General features: G+C 40.3%; 1 protein-coding gene across 2 annotated transcripts in view; it reads left to right on the plus strand.

The window, feature by feature from the left end:
• Nucleotides 1-27,556, plus strand: part of efnb2a (ephrin-B2a) — a 56,437-nt gene extending 28,881 nt beyond the window's left edge. Inside the window, exons 3-5 of one of the 2 annotated variants that reach the window (XM_048533061.2) lie at nt 20,576-20,668; nt 21,957-22,055; nt 26,700-27,556. In XM_048533061.2, coding sequence (XP_048389018.1) covers nt 20,576-20,668; nt 21,957-22,055; nt 26,700-27,112 — 605 coding nt within the window. In that variant the 3' untranslated portion in view covers nt 27,113-27,556. The remainder of the gene's footprint in view (nt 1-20,575; nt 20,669-21,956; nt 22,056-26,699) is intronic. The other variant, XM_048533062.2, reaches the window with a different exon arrangement.
• The last annotated feature ends 308 nt before the right edge of the window (nt 27,557-27,864 follow it).

A 27,864-nucleotide genomic window follows, 5' to 3' on the forward strand; every position in this document is an offset into this window, starting at 1 on the left:
TAGTGAGGTCCTGTGAGATGATCAGTTTGGGAATATCGATTAGATCCTGAATGCTAAGAATATTAGAAAGCAGAGAATAGGGTAAATTAACCTAAATATCTTCTCTCACTGACAGTGAGTTTGCTACCTTATCACCTGGCTCATCCCTTTACCAAGAGTGAATCTCTGCCCAGAAATTCTATGGCCCTCATTAATACAATTAAAGGAACAATAAGTTGCACTTGTCTCGCCCCTTTATAGCGTTGAAAAACATTCTTCACAAAAGAGTAGTGAGACAAAAATGGACGACAAGCCAAAGGAGGAGATATTAGGAGTAACGACAAAAGCTTGGTTAGTGAGATAGAATTGAAGGAAGTGTTTTGCAAGTAAGGACGGGGGTGGGGGAGGGATGGATTTTGAGAAAGAATGCGGCTAAAATGCCTGAAGTTGTGACTATCCATAGTGGGCTGAAACAAGGAGAGTAAGTGGAAGAGACTAAAGTTAGAGGAATAGAACGCTTTGGGATGAGGTGTTAGATTTGAAAGTGCATTCAGAGATAAGGAGGAGCATTTCTCCAGAATATCTTTTCACTGCATATCTTCATTACTTACCCATGGTTGACTACCTTTCTCAAATCACAGACTGCCAGTTCCCAACTAATGAACTGTCTCTGTGACTTGTGATAGTATTCTAAGCTTAGAGTGCAAGCTTAATTCCAGACATTTGAGCACATAATATGGGTTGTCCCTCTGGTGCTTTAATGCGGGAGCATTCTATTTTCAGGCAAGCTAAAAGATTATTACAATAGACTTTAAAATTAACATGTCAAAATTTCCTTACTTCAATATGTAAAATTCAGGTTCTTTTGTACTTGTAATGAGCAGCAATAATCATGATAGGATATTAAGTGTGTAATGGTGCAGCTTTAATTAGAACGGACCAATGAATAGTTGGATATGAGTCTACTCACAACATTTTGCTTGTACTGCATGTTTATTAATAGTATATATGCAATATTTCTTACATTTCTACTGGAGCTGTATGTCATGCATAGTGTAATTTTCCATGCTGGTGAGCTGTCTGTTTTTCTAATCAGACCTAAATTTATATATAAAGCAACCTTATAACAATCTGAACTTAACAAGCAGGATTCTGGCTTGTCTTCAGTTCACAAATTACCAAGGTTGTGAAATTGGCCTTTAGTGTTTCCCCCAGCCTTGCTCAGTCTCCAGTTACAGCACCTTCATTAATTTGCAATCCTTCCACTGCTCTAGTAGGACACATTTCTGACTCAGATGAGAAATAAGGGAGCATGCAAATGCTGTGGGTCTGCAATAGACCTCATTAGTTCAATTTGCAGTTGGATGACAATGACAGTGTTCGGAACATGCAATATTTTGAAGTGTTTGTCTGTAAATGTGATGTCTGATGGTATCTGTCTTAATTAGCGGAACCCAGTTGCCACACAAAGCCAAGCCCTAGAGGTAAGCCCAATTCTGCAATTTGGAGACTGGTGACCTCTTTTGTAGTGATGGACCCTGGCAGGAGCAGACAATATAAAACAGTTCTAATTTTGTTTTTTGAAAGTCCTGGCCTTGGCTTGAAGGAAGAGGTACTGAATGCATAGGTTATTATATGGCTTTATGCTTCCATCTTACTTATGAAATTTAAGTGCCATAGTTCAAGGCAACATAGTGATAAGGAATGGTCTTTACATGATACGTGGAAATAGTTATTTCCTATATGGGAGCTAGCAACAGGAAATTTTATTACACATGGCTAGAAAGTTTTAAGTAGGAACTGCTAGACTAATACAAAATTCAATTAAACCGACAATGTAAACAGTTTGGTTATCATTTGAATTGTAAAATAATTTCTCAAGCGTATTTTATGTAAGTGGCTAGACTTTAAATCCAGTAACATCATTTGAGGACTGCCAATCTAGCTGAAAAACAATTGCTTAAGAACAAAAAACAATATAGCACAGGAACAGAGATAATAGGAACTGCAGATGCTGGAGAATCTGGGATAACAAGATGTCGAACTGGATGAACACAGCAGGCCAAACAGCATCATAGGAGCAGGAAAGCTGATGTTTCAGGCCGAGACCCTTCTGATGAATGGGAGCAGGCCATTTGTTGCTTGAAAATATAGAAAGTAAGACTTGTATTTATGTGATAACCGCAGTATATTCTAATGTATTTTACAGCAAATGAAATTGAGTCACTTGTAATTTATGAGGCTGCCAATTAGATTGGAATAAATGTCAATTTGATTTAGTTATGTTTATTGAAGGATAAGTATTGGTCACTGAGGAACTCACTGCCTTCTTTGAACAGCGCATGGAATATTTTACTTGCACCTGAGAAAGCAGAGTGTCACCTCAATGAAACTGCAGCACTGCCCTCAGTACTGCTCTGGAGTGCCTACGTGGATCAGCTTCTCAAGTCTCTGGAGTGGAACTGAAATCACATCCCCTGACTTAGAGGCAGGAACGAGTGTTATGACCAAGTGGCAGAGATGTATGTTCTACATCTTTAAACATAGAATCATGCAAGACAGGAGCAGGAAGAGGCCATTCAACCCCTGGAGTCTGCTCCATCATGCCACATGATCATAACTGATCATCGAGCTCCATATCTTAATCCCATCCTCCACACCCCCCCCCCCCAACCCCCCACCCCCGGATAGCCCTTAGCCACGAAAGCTATATCTATCGCGTTATTGAAAACACATAATAGAACGCACATAGAACATAGAACATTACAGCACAGAACAGGCCCTCCGGCCCTCGATGTTGCACCGACCTGTGAACTAATCTAAGCCCATCCCCCGACATTATCCCATCATTATCCATATGCTTTTCCAAGGACTGTTTAAATGCCCCTTATGTGGCTGAGGTAACTACATTGGCAGGCAGGGTGTTCCATGCCCTTACCACTCTCTGACTAAAGAACCTGCCTCTGACATCTGTCTTAAATCTATCACCCCCTCAATTTGTAGCTATGCCCCCTCGTACAAGCTGATGTCATCATCCTCGGAAAAAGACTCTCACTGTCCACCCTATCTAATCCTCTCATCATCTTGTATTTCTCTATTAAATCCCCTCTAAGCCATCTTCTCTCCTCTGAGATCAGACCCAAGTCCCTCAGCCTTTCTTCATACGGCCTGCGCTCCAGACCAGGCAACATCCTGGTAAATCTCCTCTGCACCTTTTCCAATGCTTCCACATCCTTCCTGTAATGGAGCGACCAGAACTGCACGCAATATTCCACGTGAAGCTGCACTAGCATTTTGTACAGTTGCAGCATGACATCACGGCTCCGGAACTCAGTCCCTCTACCAATAAAATCTAACACACCGTATGCCTTCTTAACAGCACTATCAACCTGGGTAGAAACTTTCAGGGATCTATGTACATGGACACCAGGATCCCTCTGCACATCCACACTACCAAGAATCTTTCCATTGACCCAGTATTCTGCCTTCCTATTATTCTTCCCAAAGTGAATCACCTCACATTTATCCACATTGAACTCCATTTGCCACCTTCCAGCCCAATTCTGCAGTTTATCCAAGTCTCCCTGCAACCTGCAACATTCTTCCACACTGTCCACCACTCCACCAACTTTAGTGTCATCTGCAAACTTACTAACCCATCTACCTATGCCTGCATCCAAGTCATTATAATAATGACAAACAGCAGTGGTCCCCAAACAGATCCTTGAGGCACTCCACTAGTTGGCTTCAGCCATTTTCGGTGGCAGTGAATTCCACAGGCTCCACCAATCTCTGAGTGAAGAAAGTTCTCCATATTCTCTGTGCTAGAAGGTTTACCGCTTATCCTTAAATAATGACCATTGAACTCTCCCACAAATTAGGGTGGCATGGTGGCTCAGTGGTTAGCACTGCAGCCAGGGACCTGGGTTCGGACACTGTCTATGTAGAGTTTGCACGTTCTCCCTGTGTCTGCGTGGGTTTCCTCCGGGTGCTCCGGTTTCCTCCCACAGTCCAAAAGATGTGCAGGTTAGGTGGATCAGCCATGCTAAATTGCCCGTAGTGTTTAGGGGTGTGTGGGTTATAGGGGGATGGGTCTGGGTGGAATGGTCCAAGGGGCGGTGTGGACTTGTTGGGCCGAAGGGCCTGTTTCCACACTGTAGGGAATCTAATCTAATCTAAATGTGACCATCCTTCCTGTTTGGTCCTATTAGAATGTTTTAGGTATAAGATTCCCCCCCAACCTTCATCCGTCCAAACTCCAGGGAATACAATCCTAACTGACCTGATCTCTCCTCATGCGTAAGTGCTGACATATCAGGAATCAATTTGATCAACCTGTGCTGCTGTTGCAAGAACATCCTTCCTCTGATAAGGAGACCAAAACTGCGCACAATATTCCAGGTGTGGCCTCGTCAATTGCTTGTAATTGTAAGGTGCTAGCATGTTTTTTTCTGCAGAATTGTTTCCAATTCGAATCAATTTTAACTCGCTTTTCCACTGAAGTTGTCGAAATCAAGCAGCGAACATAAAGCAGGGGCTGTCTTATGGCTTATCCACACCGTTCCTGTCATGTTCAGACTGACAATTGTAAATTGTAATCAGCAAGGTAGCCCAGTCCAAGCTCCTGGCCACGATTGTAAGCACATACACAGGGAGCTAGAGCCAGAGGTGGCATAGCAAAATGTGTTTTCTTATTTTTCTTAATGATCTTCCTTGAAGTAGGAGTGTACCTCAGATACCACAAAAAAAGTTTAGGCTTCTCATATTTTTAGTTTCCCACCCTCTGTCACCCAGGATTCCACTCTGTAAGAACTTGTCCCATGTGTGAATCATTTGCCTGAGTCCTTGATGGTTGTCCCCTGTGCTGGACGTTCGTGAGCAGGCGGTTGAATTCTGCTCGTCCAGTGGCTGTTTTGGTCAGGAAATCACTATAAGTGACACAGTAATCGGACACAGGAGGCAAAACTGGCAAAACTTACCCACTACCGATTCTTGCAATTTTCTTTTCTGCATGTGAGTTAAAATTGAGCTCCATTTTGTTTCAGACTGTTTGCAAATATTGTTTTGGAATATGTGAGGTAAAAGTGCGATAAAGACAAGTCTGAGGCGAGTAACGAGACTTCATATTAATTTCTTTGTGAGGATAATGGTTGAAAACAAATGGAGAAATGCCCTTCTTTCCTTCCATGCCATTTCTCGTCTTTGAGATATTACTGGTTATTGATCAATTTGTTGTATGTTCAATGCATTTTCCTGATCGATAGTTAGTTTTGAAACATAAGCAATATGATTAGTGGAACAATGTAGAGCTCAAAGTTTTGGGTAATGAAAGAGGTGTCAAGTTCAGCCATCCCTAGTGTCACAATATGTATGGAAATACCCCATATTTCATTAAATGAATCCCACGTCCTTAATTGCTAGCCATGCACCTTGATTAGAGATGTTAATCTCAATGTCGTGATGGTCCCATTGCCAAAACCTGTGGTCATATCAAAAAAAAACTGAGCTCTCAGTAGTTAAAGAAATGTTCCAGAGATGTATCGCGAATTGATTCATTCATCAACTGAGGATGACAATACAAAATTCTGATAGATGCAAACGTAATCCCATTAAATACAAAGTAAAGACAGCTACATAATATCAATGGTAGTTAGTGTTGTAGAAACATTATATCGTTGTCTTTGATCTGAAACCATACGACAAACACATGTTTTATTGAAGCAGACAAGTGGAAAATTGCTCCAGATTCCTACCAAGAAAAGATTCTCCTTGTAAAGCAATAAGGTTCATGAGTGGGGCACAACCTGACTGTGGCACTTTATTAACTTTACTGGAAGACTGTTTGTAGTCATAGCAAGTAGCTTCATGTACATCATAGTTTTAAAACCAGCCATTGTGTGGGAGAGCGGTGTGTTTTCTCATTAGTTATGTTGTATTCCAAACTGTCAGTTGGAATTAACGCAGTGAATGTAGACATCGACTAACCAAGAGATGACCTCCTGCTTAAAATGGTACATTCTGCCTGACTGGAGCCCGCAGGGTAATCATTGGGTCATTAATATCATTGCTTGTGTTTGTGATTGGTTCATTTTCAAGGGTGGAAATCAGTGGACTGAAACAGGCTGATTTTAATGCTTCAGAATTATTTTTTTGATTAACCCTTTGAGGGTGCTCTTTCATTTCTATCCCAGTTTCCCAGAGAGATTACACTGACTGGCAATCATGGATAAGGAGAGACCGAGTTTCTCTGTGGTTTTGCTAGGCAGTTAATTTGGTTTTTTGTTGATACGTAGTAATGTGTGCATTTGTTTCCAAAGCAACACAAATATACAGTAGATAAAAAATTTGACCACATGACATAAATTCACTGGAGTTAATATATTCAACAAAGTAAACTTGTTTTGTTATTTATCGATTGGTTTTAAACATATTAATGCATTCAATATAAAGAAGAGTGAGATTAGCACTTATTTTGTAGCCTCTCACGGTGTAATTTTGTGTTCTTTATTTTAGAGAGTGATGATATTGCTACATAATTTGTAAACAGAATCCCATTCATAACTTTCTAACACTCATTACTAAAGACCATATGAGAATTATTCAAAAGAAACAAAGGACATATGAGTAGTTGTTGCTATTTGGCTCTTCAAGTTGACTCCATCATTCAATACGATTATAGCTGATCTGGTATGGTCTCATCTCTACTTTCCTGTCCACATCCTATAACCCTTGACTCACTTGTCTATCAAAATTCTACCTAACTCAGCCTTCAATTCCTTCTGGGGAAGAGAATTCCGCATATGGATGACCTGAAGAAATGAAACATTTCTCCTCATCTCAATCTTAAAAGGGGGAGCTCCTATTCATATTCTGTGTCCCCCAGAGAGAAATTGGCCTTGTTCTTGCCATGTCAGCTATTCAGTACTAGGTGAGAATGCCTATGGATGACTATCTCAATATAGCATTTAAGGCCCACACATGGTCGATTAATAGCCACTTAAGGGCCTCAACTCACCACTTCCCCAGACATCTGTCTCCACAGGGGATGAGAAAGGTGGATTGTTCCCAACTGAGAAAGCAGAGTGACCTGCCTGCCAGCTGAGTTGAGTTGTGGTTGGGTGGGGGTTCGGCTCCAACTGCCCCAGTATTGGGGGTCCCCAGAGACATGGATGGCAGATAAAGGGTGCCTTTTGAAATCCATCTTCCTGCCCTTTCCCCTTGACACTTGCACCCAGCACGAAGAAGGAAAGCAATATTCCCTTGGATCCTTTCTGAAATACTGTTTGAGCAGTGGTTCTTTGGGCCCAGAAGTTGCTAGCCTCTGGTTGACCAGCCGCTTTGGGTGATCAGGCTCAAGAGTGCCTGATGGAATGAGATACTTGTCCATGTTTTGAGCTGATAGGTATGCATTATATCAGTAAGTTGTATTGCTGTTGTGTGTGCCTGCATCACAACCTAACATGCCTGTCCCAACACTTAGAGAAAATATTGAATTATCTTGGCCTGGGTATGGTTTCAGATTGTGTATTCTGGTCTGTTAGATGGATTTTCCAAACATGGCATTCTTTAAGACAGAACTGGTTTTCATCCTAACACAACCCTCACAGGGCACACACAAAGTCTTTATGCCTTCCCCTCACATTTTGGGAACAGCTAGTCTGTAGTGTACTTAAGTTTAGCAAAACTCCTGCTAATTAGAAAAATGTAAAATTTGGAATAAAAACAGGAACACTGAATTTGATGCCTGCATCAGTTTGCACTCATGCAGTTACATGGTTGTTGCAATGTTCAGTACTCCATCAATACTGTCACATTCTAATGGCTTCTGTTGCAGAGTTACATGAGTGAGAGACAACAGTGATAGAAAACGCAGCACTCTTCTCAATCAGCATGTGCTGATGAGTAAGTTACTTCTGCGATAATTAGAACTGCACATTTGAATTTTCCTGGCTTGTGTTTAACCACACTGCTTTGCTTATATTTTGATACTTTTTGGCTTCTGCCTTCATGAATCCATCTCCCCCACTGATAATGTGAAACAGCTTAGATCCTGGAATTCCCTTTCTATTGCTGGCTGTGGTCACCAGTATCATTGAAACAGGGCATATGATCACTAGCCAGCCCTTCCCACCCTTAAACGTGGCTGTTTATGTAAAATATTTAATTTAGCAGCTAAACTGAGAACTAACTGAATTCAACCAGAATGCTGGGTGATGGGTTGGACAGGGGCTATGTTAAATTACAAAAAGTCTGTTTCTGGAGGTGAAAGTTGCACCAAGTGACTTGCATTAAAAATCTAAAGTGGAACTCAGACCAATTGTGTGAGAAAAACAATAATTGTATCTCATCACTATAGTCTAAGAACTAACAGATTTGAAGAAGGGCAACAAGAGTCTCCAGTCTATTTAGCCATCATCCATGATCATTTGAATGATACAGTCTGAAGAACAAAAGTGCAGAAATTCGCAGTGCTTTGAGGCATAGAAATAGACCATTCTGTGTTGGACAAGGAACTATGCATGTAACTCACTTCCAACACTTTCTGACTCATGTTGTGAGATTTAGGTTCGGAAAGGATCTCAAACACATTTCCTATCTCACACTCCCACCGTGGACACTCAATCCATTGCATGCAGCCAGATATCCGCTTCTTGCTGCATTGTAATTACTCTAATGTAGGGCTTTCCCATTGCATTTCACCTCACGAAAAACAAATGGAAATTTATATCTTCTGCCACACATCTCCATCACAGCAACATGTGCCTTAAAATTTTTCTGGCCCTTCTGATCATACTCAGTTTGCACAAAATAGCACAGAAGCCTGCTCCGTTATGTAAATGACCCTGTCCTTATAGTTTGGCATGAGATCATTATCAGGATTAATTCCATGCTTGCACATTTTTTATGTTGTTACATTGCTGAAGGTTAAATAAAGCACTCAAAGTGACTAAGTTCTCTTTATCCCCTCTTGGGAACAATGGGTGGAATTTTTTTAGCTACTGTACATTGTGGGCAATGGTGAGTCAGTTGGTAAAACATAGCAAGAATGGAAAAAAAGATATTTGAAATTGAAAAAGCAACCTGATTTTCTGTGCAAGGTTTTAACAGCGAGATGGAAATCTCACCATTGAGTAATGGAGGAACTATTTTCATGCTTTAACAACTCATTGTTATCAATTCTCCATTAGTTATATACAGTTTGCAGTTTACCAAGTAATGGAGAGAAACCAGGCAAGATGATTCCAGAAATGCAAGCCTGAGTGGGACTCTGATGACTGCAGCTTTTCTGAGCCTCTTGTCCTGCTATCCATATTGGCCAAAAGTCTCATGATCCATGGACAGCAACCATCTGTGTCAGTCTCCAAGGATTGACATTGCCAGCATTACCATGTAAACATGGCACAGTTTGACACTTTTAATATAGTTCAGCACTTCAGCCCCACACATCAGAGCAGCACTGGCACCTTTTATTGCAACATTGCAGCCAAACTGTACTGGATGCATGAGCAGGTAGCCATGATATGCATTGGAACTGGGTGTATCATAGGGCCTTTGGCTCGCTCCCTTGGTGCCCACTCAGTTTGTGCCTACTTGGTTGCTCACAACTTCTCTGCCTTGTCTTGCCTCTTAGCCCAGATGGATAACCAGGCTGCGAGTCACGTTTGGCAGCAAGAAGCAGTCAAAGGTATTACGGTCAGTCAGAAAAGGTGTCTAAAGGAAATGCAGACGAGGGTCTAGGCCCGAAACATCAGCTTTTGTGCTCCTGAGAAGCTGCTTGGCCTGCTGTGTTCATCCAGCTTCACACTTCGTTATCTTGGATTCTCCAGCATCTGCAGTTCCCATTATCACTGATAGGAAAAGATTAACAGTTTGTCGGGGGGCGGGGAGATAGGACAGGTGGTGAGAGCCAGTAAGGAGAAGCATAGCATGCAAAATTGGCAGTGGGTAGGCCATTTGCCTTGCTGGGAGGTAGGTGCCAATGACAGGGTATTACTGAGTGTCAGGTTGCATAGACAAGATGGGGGCATTTATCCTTGCGGGGTCATTTATCTTTCTGCAGCATTGCCGCCAGTTCCAGTTGGGTGGCGACTTCAGACCAGGCTGGAAGGGTTGGACACAGTGCAGAGCTGAGGTTTACATTTGGTGCCCGCAGAGTTGTCTCCCAGTTTCGTACCGGGTTTCTGAGGACCATGCATAACACCGACTTCTGGAGCCAGAAGTCTATGTCAGGACCGGCTTGTGCGCGGATCATTGAGCCCTCGGAACTATGCGGTTTTAAACTCATATTGTCCCCGTTACCAGTGAACATTTCACTACCTGCTGGGTGCAAGGTAGTGACAGTCGGGGAGGTGTGCTGTATACTTTGGGTTGCGAGTGAAATGTCGCTAAGGCTCTGTAAAATTCCCTAAAACTGACGCTTAGCCAGTTTTGTTTTTCTTTGGCATGTCAGCCCAATTGCTGTACACACATATTCACCCCACTTATGAAAGAAGATTGGCTTTTCAGGCTCGTTTCTCAGTGACAGAGGCAGTATTGTTTGCAAACCAGCAAACCACAATTGAAAGGGGCAAAACAGTACTTTGGAGTTGATAAAGTATTACCTTTTAAGTTCTGAATCCCAAAACGAAAATTCGGTCACTTGCAAATGCTGCCAGTGTTTGATTTCTTCCGGAGAGCTGCAGTGGATATAGGGTGTTGTAGCAGGTTTGGGAAGTGTCCTTCTCACACACTTTGTCTTTGCCACAGGCAACGTTTGAAGCTTGCATTTTGGAAGACACTCATAGCCCCTAGAATCTGTGCTCATTAAATCGAGACACTCGAATTTAAAGAATTCCTTTTCGTCCTTGAAGGACCTGGGCATAATGCGAGACTATTACTGCAGCACTTGGTGCTTCCATTGCAGATAAGTGGTCTCATTGACGAAGCGAATGCGGGGGGGGGGGGGGGGGGGAGGTGAATGCTATATTCTCATGCTTACCAGTAGAAGGTTAGTCTTTGTGAGCTGATTAGAAAAAAAACCTGCCAGCGTTAGGAATATTCATAGGCACCCACCATGTTTTTGTTTCACAGCGAAGGGAAATCTCCCAGTTGGAGAAAGACGACTGCATAAAACTTGACATGGTACTGACCTTTCGTGTTAGCTCAACAAAATCAAGTTACCCGCCCCCCGCCTCCGAGCGCCCCGACTGAGTTCGAGGCAGCGTGGTGTCCCCTGAAATAACGGGACAGGCGAAAGATGGGAAATCGGCGGTGCGTTCAGTTTTCTAGTTGGTGGTAATTTTGATTTGCCTGGCGAGAGTTTTTCATATGGGCTGATACAGCACCCTTTTTGAGATACAGCTAATCTGACAAGGTTCCCTTTCTCACCTATCTGGGAAAATGCGTAAAAAAACTGAGGATGAAAAGGAAATATTTTGGATCAATGCCGGTGTATTTTATGACAGTTAAAAAGTGTCGGAAACTCAAGGAGGCATATTAAAAAGTACGACGGACATTCGAATGCAGCATAATTAATTTGGCTGCGAAAGAAACGTTAAATCCACTGATCGCTGATCGCTAATTAACAGAAAGCATTAAACTAGAACCGCCTTCCCTTCCGCAGTCAGAGAATGAAACCTGGTGTTTTCGCCACCAACCGAGCTGAGATTCCATTACCATTCTTCAGAAATGAGTTCTATTCAGTAGTTCCTCATCAGCATGTAATCCAGTTACTCCACTTCCAGTCCCGATCCCTACAAAATCATCTTCTTGGACCAAAGAGAAGTGCATTTTTGTGGAATGTACAAAGAAGAAAAAAAGAAACGTGTTTTCTTTTATTCATCAGGGAAAAGTGAAAAGGAATTACAAGTGCTGCAGCTCAATGAGGCCCCTTTTCCAGAGCCTGCTTTACAAAGGGAGGCTGAGTTTTGGGGGAGGAGCCCTTGTCCTTCCGGCTCCTTGTTGCGGCCAGCTTACATGTTACATTTGATTTATTTCCACCTTTTGTGTGTTTAAAAAAGCTGGACTATTGTCCTTGAGATGTCACGAGCAACTGATGTTCGATAAATAAATGTTGTTTCGCCAAGCCACACTTGATCTGTGATCCATAAGTCAATTTGATAAATTTAAAAACACATCAACTGCTGATCTGTGTCTTGAGGTTGACTTGTGCACAGGACGAATGATTGATAAGGACACTTAGTACAGAAATTTGAACATGGGTTCAGCTCTTCCTAGATTTTCTTTGGCCACTGAAGGAATACCATTGCCTGTCTTTGAACTTATAAATAGTTATGGTTTTGCTATTTTCTTAGCCAGTGTTATTTTTTAAAGAAATCCATTGTTTATTTCAATTTCATGCCTATCTAGGAGCAACTTTACATGTCACTCTATAACTTTGACATCACAAATGTTTGTGTTCTCTGTACTGAGCCTGTTGCTAAGAGGAATGGCTTGTGCCAGGTTCCTCTATGGTGCTAGGCTCTGAAAAGCTGGAAGGGGGATGTCAGAAACAGCAGATCACAGTCTTTGCATGATGTGCTGTGCCTGGTCAAGTGTATGGGATGCAGTGCAGTTCTGGTTGACAAATGAACATCTCAACTTGCATTCTTCTGGCTGTGCTACTGTTATGTCTTTGAGAAAAACCAAAATAAAAAATAGCCTTTGGGTCTTGATCAGAGATTCAAGAAATAACGGACATGCATTTGCAACGTGTGATATTTTGCCAAATCAAAAATGTAGGAGGAAATTAAAGCTGAAGGTCAAAATTCAGCCTGATCTTCATTTAGTGGCATTGCACAAGATAATGTTTTATCAAATGTTGTAATACTAACATAAACCTTTCCAAACGCTCAAATTTGCGGTCAACAATGATTACTTCAAACAGTTTGAATTGATATCTGTTAGTATCTGAAACAATACTGCCTGCAGTAAATTTCTGCTGAATGTGTTAACATTACTGTAACACGTCAAAAGAAAATTCATCAGTTCAGTTGCAATTAGTCAGTAACAGATGAAGTGGTATTCTAGCTAATCTAATATCCAAAATTTTTTGTATTTTCCAAGTAAAAAGAAGTCCTGTCAAATGCTTGAGCCATTAGCAATTGGGGCGGAGGTGGAAAATGTGTTGAAAGATCAAAAGGACTTACATTAATGATACCTCTTCCATGATCTCAGGGCATTGTAAAGATCATTACAGCCAACTAAATATCTTTGTTTTGAAGCAAAGCAAAGAAACTACTGTAGTGTAGAAAATGGTAATTACACTGCAGAGGGACCCCCAAAACACAACGAGATAATGTTCAGATAATCAATTGGTTGAGGGATAAATGTTGGACCAATCACCTGACTTGACTGCTCTTCTTCAAAAAGCACAGTTGGAATGTTTTTGTTCACTTAAGAGGAGAGACAGAACCTCTGTTAAAGGATTGAAAGACAGCACATTTGTCAGTGCAGTTCTCCTTTAGTACTGCAATGCCAATGTAGATTTTATGCTGAATTCTCTGGAGTGAGGTGTGAACTTATAACTAACTTTCATGACTCCAATGGAAGAGTGGTACAAATTGAGTCACAGCTGACATCTTAGGTTGAATACAGCTGGTCTGAGCATTGTGTTATTGTTCAATGGATTTTCTTCTAAAGACTGGTTGCATGTGATCCATGGAGATAATTGATCAAATGCTAGTTTCAGTCAGCCCGTCTGCAGTTGGGAGCTTTCTGACAAAAGGACCAAATAACCATTTGGTGGCACAGCACCGAGTGTGTGCTGCTGAGAAAAGATATATTTTGTCAATGGTTTTTGTCTTCCAGTCATCAGGGCAGTTTGTCAGGGTACCAGGAAAGGGAATAAGTGAGTTATCTTGAGAAGGGCAAGATGAAAAGTCTTGACAAAATGTCTTTTTTTCAGTGGTACTCAAATGACAAAATGTTGGGCAGATTTTCCAGCTGGGCACTGCACGGATGTTATCAGAGAATTAATTTGAGAAAATTAGTTGAAAATAGAAAACAAAAGCTGTAGGCTAACTCTACAGCTAGACGTTTTCAAGTTTAATACTTTATTTTAAAAAAAGTATTTTGTAATGCAGTCTATTTCTATTGAATTTTTTTGCCGTCTCCCTGACTTTCAATTTTGAATAATGTGAACTGATTGGAGCTGCTGATAACTTTTGAAATAAGGTGCTGGTTCCCCTGCGATTATTTTTAGGGTAAGTTGAGAACCTTTTCACTGCTTTCAGTCAGTACTTTCTTTAAAACACTTCTAAAACCTTTTTGTTCTGGCCTCTTCTAATTAGCAGCACCCATAGTGAATTCACAAACTGCACCTGAAATTGACCAGCAAGTGTCAGGAAATGGAGGCAAGTTTTAAGGCAGCAGCAGATAGAATAATTTGGCTAATTTGAATCAAGCCAAAAAAATCCAAAACATCTTTTGTGTTTGCCTTCTTCTCCTGAATTTTCATAGAGACAAGCATCGTTGAATTTGGTGTCACTTGTCAAGGAATCCCTGTTTACCAGCAGTGTGTGCGACAGTATAGGCACAAATCCAACCGCTTAATTCACCATGTGATTAAGGCAAAGCAGTGTTACTAACCTGATAGACCAGAGCTAGCTAAGACCCATGCTGTATATGAAGCTCAGCCAGTCCCTTGAGAAGCAGCATAATAATGATCAAATGAAGACATATTAAGAAATAATATTACTTCCCTTCCGTTGGGCATTGGGAACCTTTCACATCCAGAAGCAGCATTTGTGTAAGCATATCCACTTCTACTTATTAATTCATGCCATCAACCTATTCTAAAATTGTGCACAATTTTGATGAGGACCCTGTAACAGTGCCTATAGTCCTTTCTATTTTTGATAGATGCGACAGCTGGATAAACATTATGAAGCCAGTGGTGACCTTGTTCTCCTTGGAATTATAATGCAAATACAAATCAGTCAAAAACCCCCCCCCCAACTAACAAATGACTCATTCGTCAGAATGAATGAAAGTTTCCATTCCTGTTCTTTAAACCACTTGGTTACTGTTATGCCCTTGTGTGGACAGACACCTCCATCACTGGGACACAGTGTGAAAACAGTGCACTGTAGTTAAAAAAATTAGAGATAGTGCTATTTTCAGTTTAGGTTACCTTAATATCCCTTACAGCAGCTCATTGGACAAGTAATTTGTGTTAGTTCAATGCAACCTTGACTGCGACCAAAAGATTCCTTGTGAATCTGATATATTGGCTGTCAGATTAACTTCAGTCAGTGTTGAGAGTGATTGTCATTTCATACTTGACTGCACACAAATTAAACAGCCAGATTTTCATGTATTGATTAAAAACATTGTCATGTGCGTGACAAATATATCATTTCTAGCCTTGAGTACCGTTTTTCCCGTTCTGAAGCTATTGAGATTTAGTTGGATGAGTGGACTGAGACCTCACCCTGAAGATCTTTCATCCAGTTACTTGCTGATACTAAATTGCAAAAACATTATTTTGAGATTTTATTATTGCTGCAAGTTGGCACTCAGCTGACATTTATGTCTGATGGATGGAGGTCAAATTTCCCATAATCCTACACAAAGTTGCTATAGAATTAAGCAGTTTGAGGACATACATTCAATTATTAGTTTTGGTTTATGTTGACTGCAAGAGCGTGAAGTGCTACTCCTGGGACTGTGGAATATGGATTCACCCGAAGAAGCTAATGACTTATTTCAAGATGCACCGCTTTTACCTTGCGAAGGACTTGTTGGTGCTTAGAAGCCAACCCACAGAGGGTTAATTTATGGTATTTGTTTCCATAACTCTTTTCAACAATATGATGTGTTAAACAGTTGACCTGGAGGCAGTTTGCTGCTGAAAAGTATTCTCAAGTTGAGTAACAATTTTTTTTATAAAAGGGAGAGGTGGAGGGCAATGCAGATGATGTTTGCTTAGTGATCAGAGTCCTAGAGCTGCACTCTGTTGGAAATAGTTTGCACTTGCTTTTGTGTTTGACTTACACACATAGCTTTCAACAAGTGTTAATGACATGAAGCTCCAGTGTCCTGAGCCATCACCAGTTAATTTCTTTCTTTTTTGAAACTGTAAAGCGGGACGTTGCAGTGGGAGGCTTGACTTACAGCTTGGCTTCATGCAGCTGGATGTGTGAGGGGATGGCTTGACAACCCCTATGAATTTTTCAAATAATTTCTGCAAACACCCTTGCCTAGTTGTCAAATTAATTGTGTGGATTGGATTGTGATGTGTCTCCACCTAGGACTGTTAGACACTAGTCTTTTTATAATGTGAGTTTTGAGTTCATAACAGGCATTTATTTCTGTCCCATTCTGAAAAGTTTCATGAGGGTAAAGGATTGAGAAATGGCGCATCATGTAAAGCAAACATAATGGATCCTCTCAGATCATTGGAAGTGGAATTGTTCATTTCTTTCTTACATGTCCTCCAAAACTGTCAAATTATACAAATAATTTACACCACTAATTCTTTCATACATTTTGCATGGTGATCGCTTTGCGCACTGAAACTGAACTGACCATCCAGCTCCACACTTTGTTATCTTGGATTCTACAAGCATCTGCAGTTCCCATTATCACTGACCACAGGTGTGTTTTTCTGCCTGCTCCTAGTCCACAGCCAGCACATGATAACTGCTTAAGACATGGCCCTCAGATTGTGAATAAAAACTGGATGCTGGAAATCAGATAGAGTAACAGAATTTACTGGAAAAGCTCAGCAGATCCGGCAGCATCTGTAGAGAGGAATCAGAGTTAACGTTTCGGATCGACAGAGAATTGAAGACATCTCTAGGTTGTGGCTGTGGTACCCGCTAGAACAAAGGGAGGTTCAACAAACTTGATTAAAAGAAAAAAGAGCAGGAATGTGTTGAGATGGCATGAACGATGGGAAGAAAAGAGGGAAAACGATAATCCTGAAATTAAGTAACAATCACAAGCATTTAAATGCATTTGTCTGTAATTTGTTGGAGCTGAAAACAATTAATCCTGGTGAATGCCTGACCTAAAAGCAGTTTCAGACAGAATATATGCATGCGAGTATCCTAAAATTATTTGATGGTTAATAAATATAAAATAAAGAATAGACGCATAAAGCATACACCAAAGCTCAATTTAAAAATTCAGCATTGCAACTGCTTTTAATTGTTTGCGTTAAGTTTTGTAAAATGATTTTAAGTGAACACATTCAGACATGTTATAATACACTTCAAGAGCAGGTAGGATTTGAAATTAGGTGTAGGGTCAATATCATTGCACAAGACGAGAATGAAATGTTTAGAGGGGAATCATATGCAGGACAGGAGGCAGTTGAATTTGAACTAGGGAGTCATATGATTTTCAGGTAAATGCTGTACCACCAGGCTATGATGACTTCTGCTTTCCAGTCCATGTGATATTGTTACCTATTTCTTTGTCATGCTTCACAGTGATCTGCCATAACTCATAGCTTTTACATTGCTCAGCACTCATATGAGAGCTCCCGTTTGCTCGAGTCTGTGGGAAATCTTGTTATAATTGTTCATTCTGAATTGAGATTTTTCTGGTCACATGCTTACAGGTGCCCTTTGGTGGCTCGGTTCACTAATGAACCTATCACAGCTGATGTCAGTTGGTCTTTTTCAACCTGCCCATACAGCATCTGTGTCAAAATTTGTTTTAATATTGCTGTTGTCTGATGGTCTACATTGCTCAGAATGTACACATGCAAACTGGCACTAATGCCTCTGCATCACTTTATCATTTTTTTTCTCATGGAGCAGAATAATTACAGGGCTTCAGCTGGCTGTAGACAACCAGATCCAGTTTAACCACTACTTTGCAATGACAGAGGGTGAATCTTCCAAGTAATTTCTGATTTTTGCTTATCCACGAACAAAGGGGTTAATATCTTCAAGAAAATAGCACTGTGTCACAGAAGTGAGCTAAACTATGAGCTGTTGTGTTGTGGTGGTATTGTCCCTACTACTGAGACAGGAGGCCTAGGTTCAAGTCCACCTGCTCCAGAGGTGTGTAATATCATCTGAACAGGTTGATTAGAACATACCTACAAGTGGGATAAACTTGCCTGTGTTAGCAAAGCAGATTTTGAGGCCCTGGTCTTTATTCTGTGTATTTCCTGTACTGTTTGGAGTTCAGAAAAATAAGATGTGCTCTCATTGAAAGATGTAAAATTCTTAAGGGGCTTGACAAGTTAGATACTGGGAGCATGTTTTCCTTGGCTGAGAAGTTTAAAACATGAGGTCACAGTCTCAGAATGAAAGGTCGACCATTTAGAATTGAGATGAGAAAAATTTATTTCACACAAAGTGTTGCTGATATTTGGAATTCTGCTGCCCAGAGAGAAGTGGAGGATCAGTCATTGGGTCTGTTTAAGACAGAGATATGTACAGATTTGGACACTTGAGAATCAAGGCATGCAGGTTTAGTATGTCATGTTGTGATAGAAAATGAGCCATGATCTTAGTGAAGCATGACTAACTCCTGCTTCAGTTTCTTATATACTTATAAAATGAATTGACAATATTAATACAGTTCTTGAAAGCATCAAATCTTCATTCACAATCCAACACAAAATGACTCTTTTTACCTTTGTTTTAATTGCATTTTTTGTTCGAACAAGGGTGTTACTGTTTGAAAGAAACATTAATTAAAATGCGTTGATACATTTATTGACCCTGGGTATTTCAGGAATTCGTAACTTCAACCATTTGCATTAATTCATCTACATTAAGTAATTAGGCACCCCTCCCATCACTGCATTATGAAGAATGACTTCTGTGTTCATTGTTGTTACCAGTTAACAATGCAATGTGGTACCCACAGAATGGGTTCAATGGCTGAGGTTACCACGAAGGATTCTCCCTCTCAACATCTCCCCTCGCCTGAGGCATGGTGACCCTCAGATTAAACCACCACCTGTCATCTCTCTCTTTCATGACAGAGCAACCCTATGGTTTGGTAAGGCTGTGGCAACTTTACAAGTATTTAGCCAAGGTTGCATCTGCCCTCTGCATGAAAGATCCTGCAGGAGGTTTCAAAGAAGAGTAGGAACATTGTTGTTGCCACTCCTGGACTAATATCATTAAAGACAGTTGACTTGATTATTCATCTCACTATTGTTAGTGGAAGCTTGCTTTGTACAAATTGGGTGGCTGGCACTGTTGTTACATGACAGTAATGACTGCATTTGTAAAAGATGCTCTATAAATGCAAATATAAATATAATCATGCATTGAAAAAAGGGACAAATCAGAGTTAAAGTCACTTTTTTTAAACTTTATTAATATTGCTTTTTTTTTAGAAAATGAGCGAAGTCTGATTCAGAATGCCTAGCACATTGTGTAGTCTTTTACATTATCTATTCAAGCTTTGTAGCTTTTGTTCTGCCCTTGTGGCTGTTGTAGGAAGTGTATGATTAGTAAACTAAAGTCTGATCCTGTCTGGAAGCTACAGTTTTTCTTAGGCATTTTAATGATCAAAGCACTGAATGGATAACATTGCAACAAGGTTTAACTTTGGTATCAGAATGATTTTCAAACAGCTAATAGTGTTTGGAATTGGTTTCCTAGCTTGATTTTCCTCACAAAGCTATTGCCTGTGTATACCTGTAACCAAATGACCAAGTGGTGCGATGGAGATAACATCTTTATTACCCATTTCAGAGCCCTGCGTTTGCTCTTCTATGTTTGCAAGTTGTTTTAATAGTGATACCCATGGTGTTTTCTAATCAGTTATAAAAACCACTTCCAGCATGACAGACATGATCTATACGGAAAATTGCTTTATATCATTGATTTCTCCTTCTAAAATCTATATGCCTCCATAATTCTCCAAATCTGTTGATGTGGTGCCACAATACAGGCCCTGTTCTTAACTGTCTTTTAGAAGATTAGACTTTGAGAGCTGAGAGATTACTGTTGTCTTAAGTGAAGGGGAGAGAAGCAGGAATTGGAAGTATTGAATAAATGGAGTGATTATCCGTAATTCCTGAGTGGTGCACGTGCAGATGTGGCTTATGATGTTAGATGGCTGTGACAAGCTTCAGGACACGTCTATGTGCAAGTGCACCACTGATGTAACCAGTCCAGAAATGGCAGTGCGGCAGAGCCACCACACTACTTGCTGGAGCTGACACATCCCCAGCGGCTTCTCTTTACTGCTCGCTAGTGTCCCTCGCTTCCCCAACCCCCCGTCTTTTCTCCAGAGCTTCTTGATAAATCCCCCCACAGGCTCTGTTTACTTGCGATCTGCTCCCATCCCTCATACCACCTTCTTCTTCCTCCCCACTCCCCCTTTCTGCCGGTTCGCCAGTCACTTGGTACTTGCTCTCACCCCTCTTCCCTCTCCCTCCCAATTTCTGGTTGCCTGGATCCATCTCCAGGGGCTGGTTTTATCAGCTTGCCATGACTTTCGGCATGATCGTTTGTCCGCCTGGTTTTGGTAGTCTCAACAAATGCAGCCTTAAGTAAAATGTTCCAATGTTCAGGTTTGTGACTGAGACTGTAATACATAACCTGTGATAGCAACTTTGCTCCGAGAATACAACTTCTCGACGGACTACATAGGACGGAATGTTGATGATCGTACTTTCTTCTTGTATCCTTAGCAACATCAAATGGTACTTTGGAAGGCCTGGAAAACCGAGAAGGTGGTGTATGCCAGACCAAAGCCATGAAGCTCATCATGAAAGTTGGACAAGGTAAGAGCCATATCATCTTCCCCAAAGACATGGCCTATAAACTGTTAAAAACCATTCTCACAACAAGGGGTAATACAGTTTGGTCATTACCATGGAAATCTGTCCACATCAGCAGTAAGGACTGCCTCATGGTTACCCTGTAAATTTTGTGGCGTTTCAGAATCAGTCTGTATGGAAAAGGATTAGAAGTGATCTATGAGCTTGTCCTAAATTTTAATCCATAGCCATTACTGTAATATGAATATTAACAATCTTTGGCCCTGCCTTAAACGCAGTGACACCAAGGCAAAAAAGAAAACCGAGACTATCGCAATTTTAGTTACTGGAAAAAAAGACTTCGCATTTTTCATTTGGCAGTTAAAAGATTTGAAAAAAAAATCAATTAGCATTTTAAAAGAATAGAAATGATACAATACTGGCATACATTTATTATTGTATATAATGCAACAAAACAAAGTGGACTTGCTCAAGGCTGGAGTCTGTTTTGGTTAAATGTCTTGCATGTAGTTATTACTAACAGGATTCCTTGTAATGATGCTTGATGGTAGGTTGAAATTTATTATATTTACATTAGTTTTTAAACTGTGTATGCATTGACATTACAAATTTCCCTCTCAACATGTTTCATACACTTGTCATGTTAGTGTAGTGTCCACTTATTATTCTGTCAGCATCCACTGTTTGATTGAATTATCATTTAGAAAGGCTTTCCCTGCTACTAGTGGTTAGTTTCTCTATAGCTGTTGCAAATATTTGAGTGGTCAGTATTTAAAACTGTCGAGTGCCTGCAATATCATTAAGCTCAGTCCAGGCCTAGGAGATGGCCACTTTAAAAACTGCGTAGTGCTTCTTCCTCAAGCCTGTGCAAATAAGAGGAGCTTATAAACAAAAGCTGAGTAATACTGCTACAAATGTCAAAGTTTTAAATTACCTTGATATCGAATTGCGTTGCAATTAATTGCGCATCACCTTGGATTTTGTCAGGACAGAAAACACACTTTTTGCTTCATTGAGGTTCTGCTGATTCATTTGGTTAAGTCCTAAGCTGAAAAAAAAACTTTGTTGATCATTGCTGTCCACCAAAGTGGCTTCCAAATGTTAAACCGATAAAGTTAAAAGCAAACCAATTTCACTCCAATCATGGCCGTCTGGAGTCTGCAATACCTTTAGTGTGAGTTGCTTGAGAAGTAACGCATCAGTGTTGAGGGATGTTCCCCTTTGTCTGACTGATGAAGGTAACTCAACGTTGCAGTTAGTAACTGAAACAACCTTTTTAAAAACTTTTTAGATGCAAATTCTGAGGGACGAAAAGAAAAATCCACCAGAGCTCCTGCAAAAGAAGGGGATGGCATCACAACCAAGCCCACCCAAAAGACCGAGAGTGAAGGTAACCATCTAGTAGAAGCTGATTATAAGGAAGACACATCGCCTGTGAGCTGAATTGGGGAACTTCTTACACCTGCTTGAAAGCTCATGTCATGGGCAAATTAAACGTGAAGGCCATTGGCACAAGTGACCAAATGGCAGGAATCCTGGTCTCTCTGCCAATTTTGTGACCAGCACTACTCCTGTGTGAGACTTAAGTGCATCTTTATATGAGCCATAATTGTTTCACTACTTAGTTTGGCTCAGTTTTGTATGTATGTGATGGATTGATCAATGGGATTCTTGTACATAGAATCAAAGAGCACAGGAGACCATTCAGTCTACTGTCCTTGAAAGATCTAATGAATTAGTCACATTCATCTGCTGTTTTCCCCCACAGGTCTGCAAATGTTTCCATTTCAAGTGTACAACCAAATCCATTTTGAAAGTTACTGTTGAAACTATTTCCATCACTTCATCAGGCAGTGTATTTCAGATCATCAACTGCTACTTTTTTTTAAGAAAACCTCCTCTCTTCTATGGTTCTTTAAACTGTGATCTTAAGTCTGTGTGCTCCGGTTACTAACCCTCTTGTGAATGGGAAGTTTCTCCTTATCTGCTCTATCAAATTCACTCATAATTTTGAACATCCCAATTAAATCTCCCCTTAACCTTCTTGGCTTTAAGAAGAATATTCACAGCTTCGCCTGACTCTCCAGATAACTGATGTCCTTTATGTTATCACTCTCGCAAGCCTCCTTTGCGTTCTTTCCAAGGTCTCGACTTCCCACCGAAAGTGTGCTGCCCAGAATTTGACACAGCATTCCATCTGAGACTTAACCGGTAACTTACAAATGTTCAGCACATCTTCCTTACTTTTTCCTTTATCCCTTTATTTACAAAGCCAAGGAGCCAATGCATTTTCTTAACAAATTGTCTTCCCACCTTCAAAAACTTGTGGATGTGAACAACCAGGTCTCTCTGTTCCTGTACCCTTGCAAAATTGTACCATTTTATTTCACATTGCCTCCTCATACTTTCTCCCAAAATGTATCACCTTTCAAATTTCTGCATTAAAACACAACTGGCAGCTGTCTGCCTTTTTTACCTGCCTGACTATATTTTATTACCCAGTTCGTTGTTTACTACATTTAAGTTTTGTTTGAGTTGTCTTTGAGAATATAACTCCAATACCTGAGTCAAGGTCTTGATTATACATCAAAAAGAACAGTTGTTCTAATATTGATCCATGAAAGAACATTACTGCTCACTCTTCTGCCCTTTGAAGGACATTCACTGAACTACTTTCTGTGTTTTGTCAGCTTAGTCAATTTTGCGACCTTGCCATCTTTCTGTTATCCCATGGGCTTCTATTTCGCTATTAATTCTAGTATGTAGCAAAGTAGATCACACCTTTTAGAAAGTATGTGTGCAGATCTATCTTCATCAGTAGTCCTCTGTATCATTGAAGAATTCAATTACATTTTTGAGACACAGCCTGACTTCAACAAATCTATGTTGGTTGTCATCTATAAATCTGTGAAGCTCCTATATCTGTTGTATCAACTGTCTGGGACAGCAACCCCGATATTTCGTTTTCTCAGTTGGCTGTTTGTGGTCTAATCCAAAAAGCCCCTGACTAAAAAAGTCACAAAGTTCTTTGAAACATAACATCTTAATGAAGTGAGGGAGGTAGTACTTCACAAGACATTCAGAAGACCTGAAGGATGAAATAACCATGTGGTGCCATTATGTGATATCCATTAATCCAGCAGTAATCTCAGCATTCCCTGAGAACTTTTCTTCCATCCCAGACTAGGACTGTGAAAAGCAATAGGAGTCCACTATTTTCACAAGACAGCTACAGTGTTGAGGCATTGCTTTTACAGCACCTAGAATTGTCATGATTCGTGTCGCTTTCTGCACTTGGGTCAGTTGTGTCTGTAACAGTAACTTTCAACTTCTTGCCTAATTCTTGACAAGCTCCTTTTACTCCTAATCCTTTAGACTTCCTCGCTGTCTTTCCTCATTGCTGAAAAATGAGCAGCAGTGTCATTTGCGGTGTAGCCAGATTAAAATGAGAGAATGTAATATTCTAATTTACTTGCTCGGGAGTTTGGATTTTGAATGATTCCAGATGTTTGACAGATAATGAGAGCTTCTATGTACTGTGCTTTCAGGAGAAGGAAGCCTTTAATTTCTTCCTGTTCTTCCTCCTTGCTGTGTCAGGCTAGTACTCAGCTGCAGCTTACAAGAATCTGTTTAATGTAACTGTGATTGATTTTATCATATCTGTTAATGTGCCTTGCTTTGCTTCAGCTTTGGAAGACTGTTTCAGGCCTGCTAAGTAGAATTCGTTTTTCAGCGAGATTGTCTTTGGCTGTCAATTCTTTGAGCAGCATAGCGGAGGGCTAAGACTGAATATTACAATTTCTAAAGCTGTGACTCCCTGCAGGGATCTGTTTATTGTTTCAAGGATTTAAATCGATGTTTCAGACCCATGAGCTTGCTTTACATTAGTGTGCCAGAAAGTAAATCATATCTTAGATAAAGTACCGCCCTATATTTTTGTGAATAGCTAGAATTCAGTCAGCTTGTTGTTAAATTTAGGACCTGTCTGTATTAGTTCTATTTTTTATTGTTGAGCATAAAGTGTTCACACATGTGTGGGATTGATTCTTGTCCTATAATTCTACCATGGCAGGACGGCTGAATTCCATCTCTCAGGCCTTTATATCAGCAACTTAAATCAGTTCATTTGTAAATTGCTTCGTTCCAGGACAGTAATTGTCTACTGGTAACAGCTTTTGTGGTTACCTCAGTAATTACACTGGGCCCATGTGAGAAGACTCATGATATGAAGTCACCAGCTGTTTAACCATAAGGACAATTCAGTGTAAATTGCAGCTTTGGTTCCTTGAAAAATATAAAACTAAACTATTAGAAATGTGAAACAAGCACTCAACATGTCTGGCAGAATCTACGAGAGAAGCAAAGTCAACAATTCAGGTCAATGTCTTAAGGTCAAAAGGTTTAGATGAATTATTAAGTCATACATCGAATAGTTTGTTAATTGTTTGAAATAATACCATTTTGCATCACAACTTATAAGGAAGATCTGTCTCTCTGTCTCGCTGCATCCACTTCATTAATATGGAATGGTTGCTGGTGTTCTGTACTTGCCAGAATCAAAGGTGGCCCTGCATTTAGGTGATAAAATTGTAGGTTTTCGCTTGCGTTTTTTGTGGACCAAGTATGAACTGATTTCACTGCTGAAGCTCTCAGTTTTATGACTACATTCCCCAGTATTTGGATTCTACAAGTGGAGGTTTTTCTGTGTCTACCTTGTATAAAAGTAGATACAGAACCCTTACATAATTTAAAAAGAATTGATTAGACCACCACTCAATTTTCCAGATTCTAAGATATAAAATCATTCCTTTTGGGAATTCTTTTTCCCCACAATCTTTCTTCACTCTTGAAATATTTGAAAAGTCAGAAGTTTGTATTTTGTCTTCTGTCTCGCTGTTTGATTAGTTTTTTCAGTAAACAAGAACCTCACCACCTAGAGTATTTTCAAATTTCAGTGAAAGCAGTGGGGAAGTGCATCAGATATAGACTTCCGGGAAGAGGTTACCTGGTTCCCCTTACAGTACATCCAGTGGCACCAGGATATGCAAGTTGGAAGTGGAGATACTTACTTGTAACAAAGTTTTCTTAATGAAGTCGAGTTGGAGCAGATCCAACATGAGAAGGGGAAGAGATTACCAGACAAGTGGATTTACAGAGGTGGAATATAATTGTCAGTTATAAAATTCTGATTTACAAAGAAAAACTGCCATATAAATTAATTTTGCAGTCAGTTACATTTTGGAACTGTAGGTTAGATAAATACAACAAGGCTTCTGAGTATAAAAAAGGCTCAAACACACAGTCCGATTACTGAATGAATAGCTTGGCTTGTTTATCAGCATATGGAATGACTAATACATTCAGCACCAGCAGCAATGGGGCTGTAGCTAGTCAGACAGTATGACGAGGGATAATTGTCTTAAGGATTTACATTTTCTCACTCTTACCATACTGCCTCAGGCAAGCCTGCATCTGTTTTAAGTGAGGCTGTCAGGTCCATTCTGCATTACTGACTGATGAAGATTTATTCACAATAAAAGGATCCAGGGATAACGTGTAGGCATATGTCATTTTAAATTTTTATTGTTGACCAGTGGTATCTGTATTTGGATAACCAAAGCATAAGCTCAATTGCTAAAGCTTCTGTTTTTACTGAAGACCAAAACCCCTTTGTTTTGATGGACTGTTCAAAGTCTTTTTACATACTAAAGGGAGTATGTAATGCAACAATTTAGCAATTACTACATTAATATATTTTCTCTGCAGACCTTACCTTCATCAGCAATATATCTAATGGTGGAATCACTAAATCTGCCTTACAACTCATAGATTTCTGGCTTGCTATTTCAAATAATTTCAAACGGGGTATCCTGAACTATTCATGATTTGGAAACTGCAACTTCAATTATTTTTTGATGGACAGAAAGTTTAACAGCATAAATTCCTGAGAGTGAAGTTATATTCCAGGAGATTTTTTTGAAGGGCTTTTTGTTTCAAAGAGTCAAATTATTCAAACAGTTCTTTTTGTTTGCAGGTGGGACACGCTCATTGAGCGGTGAGAATAAACCTTCGACTGCACCTAGGGACCCAGACCAGGGGAGATTCCTCAGCCCTGACGTGGCCCTATTTGCAGGCATTGGATCTGGATGCGTGATCTTCATCATCATCATCATCATGTTGGTGGTCCTGCTGCTAAAGTACAAGAGGCGACACAGAAAGCATTCCCCGCAGCACACCACTACTCTCTCCCTCAGCACACTGGCCACCCCCAAACGAGGAGGCAACAACAATGGCTCTGAACCTAGTGATATTATCATTCCCTTAAGGACTGGAGACAGTGCTTTCTGCCCTCACTATGAAAAAGTCAGTGGAGACTATGGACATCCTGTGTACATAGTTCAGGAGATGCCACCACAAAGCCCGGCAAATATATATTACAAGGTCTGATCTGCCAGAACTGAGGCTGGTTTGGGATCCTGGAGAAAATTTTTTGGCTTGTTGCATACCTGGGACTTCTGCTGAAATTAGTGGTGAATTTTCTTTGCACCAGGATTGACTTCAAACTTGTAGGAGATTTAAAGGGGAAAGTGGAAACTTGCAGGAAATTCAGCTGAAGAGTGAGTTGGTTAGTGTGTATGATGTGTAGGAATCTGCTTACGAATAACAGGAGCAGCAAGCCGGAGAAAAGTTGAGTTAGGACTCAACCAAACTGTTCCACCTTTTGCTCTTACTATTAATTTCTGGGCCATATGCTTAAGTCATACCAGGAAGCAAGAGGCAAACGGTTATGTGAACTATCTATCACTGTATTTATAATTAGTAACATTTTAAGCTTTGGATATTCAGCAATAGAAAATAGTCAGTCTCCACTTTCCCTGAACTGTTATCTTTTATAAAAAACGGATTTCATAAATCCATCTCTGTTGTTCTTCTGTACTTTCGGTTTTTATTCTGTCTTCTTATTTACTTGTTACCAGTATTACTTGCTAACCTGAAGGCCTCTTTGCCTTCAAACATGATCACTGTAACATCAGGAAACTTCTAAAAAGTACCACAACATTCACTTGAATCAAATGTCCCAGTCACCAGTAGTAGTACTCAGTATAAAGCAGCCAACTTTAATCAGTCGTACAGAAAGTGATGCATCATGTCCACATACGTGTAGGAGTCCCTGCAAGTCATACATAACACACGGTGGC

The sequence above is a fragment of the Stegostoma tigrinum genome, chromosome 6 (genome assembly GCF_030684315.1).
Source record: "Stegostoma tigrinum isolate sSteTig4 chromosome 6, sSteTig4.hap1, whole genome shotgun sequence".
Taxonomy (NCBI): domain Eukaryota; kingdom Metazoa; phylum Chordata; class Chondrichthyes; order Orectolobiformes; family Stegostomatidae; genus Stegostoma; species Stegostoma tigrinum.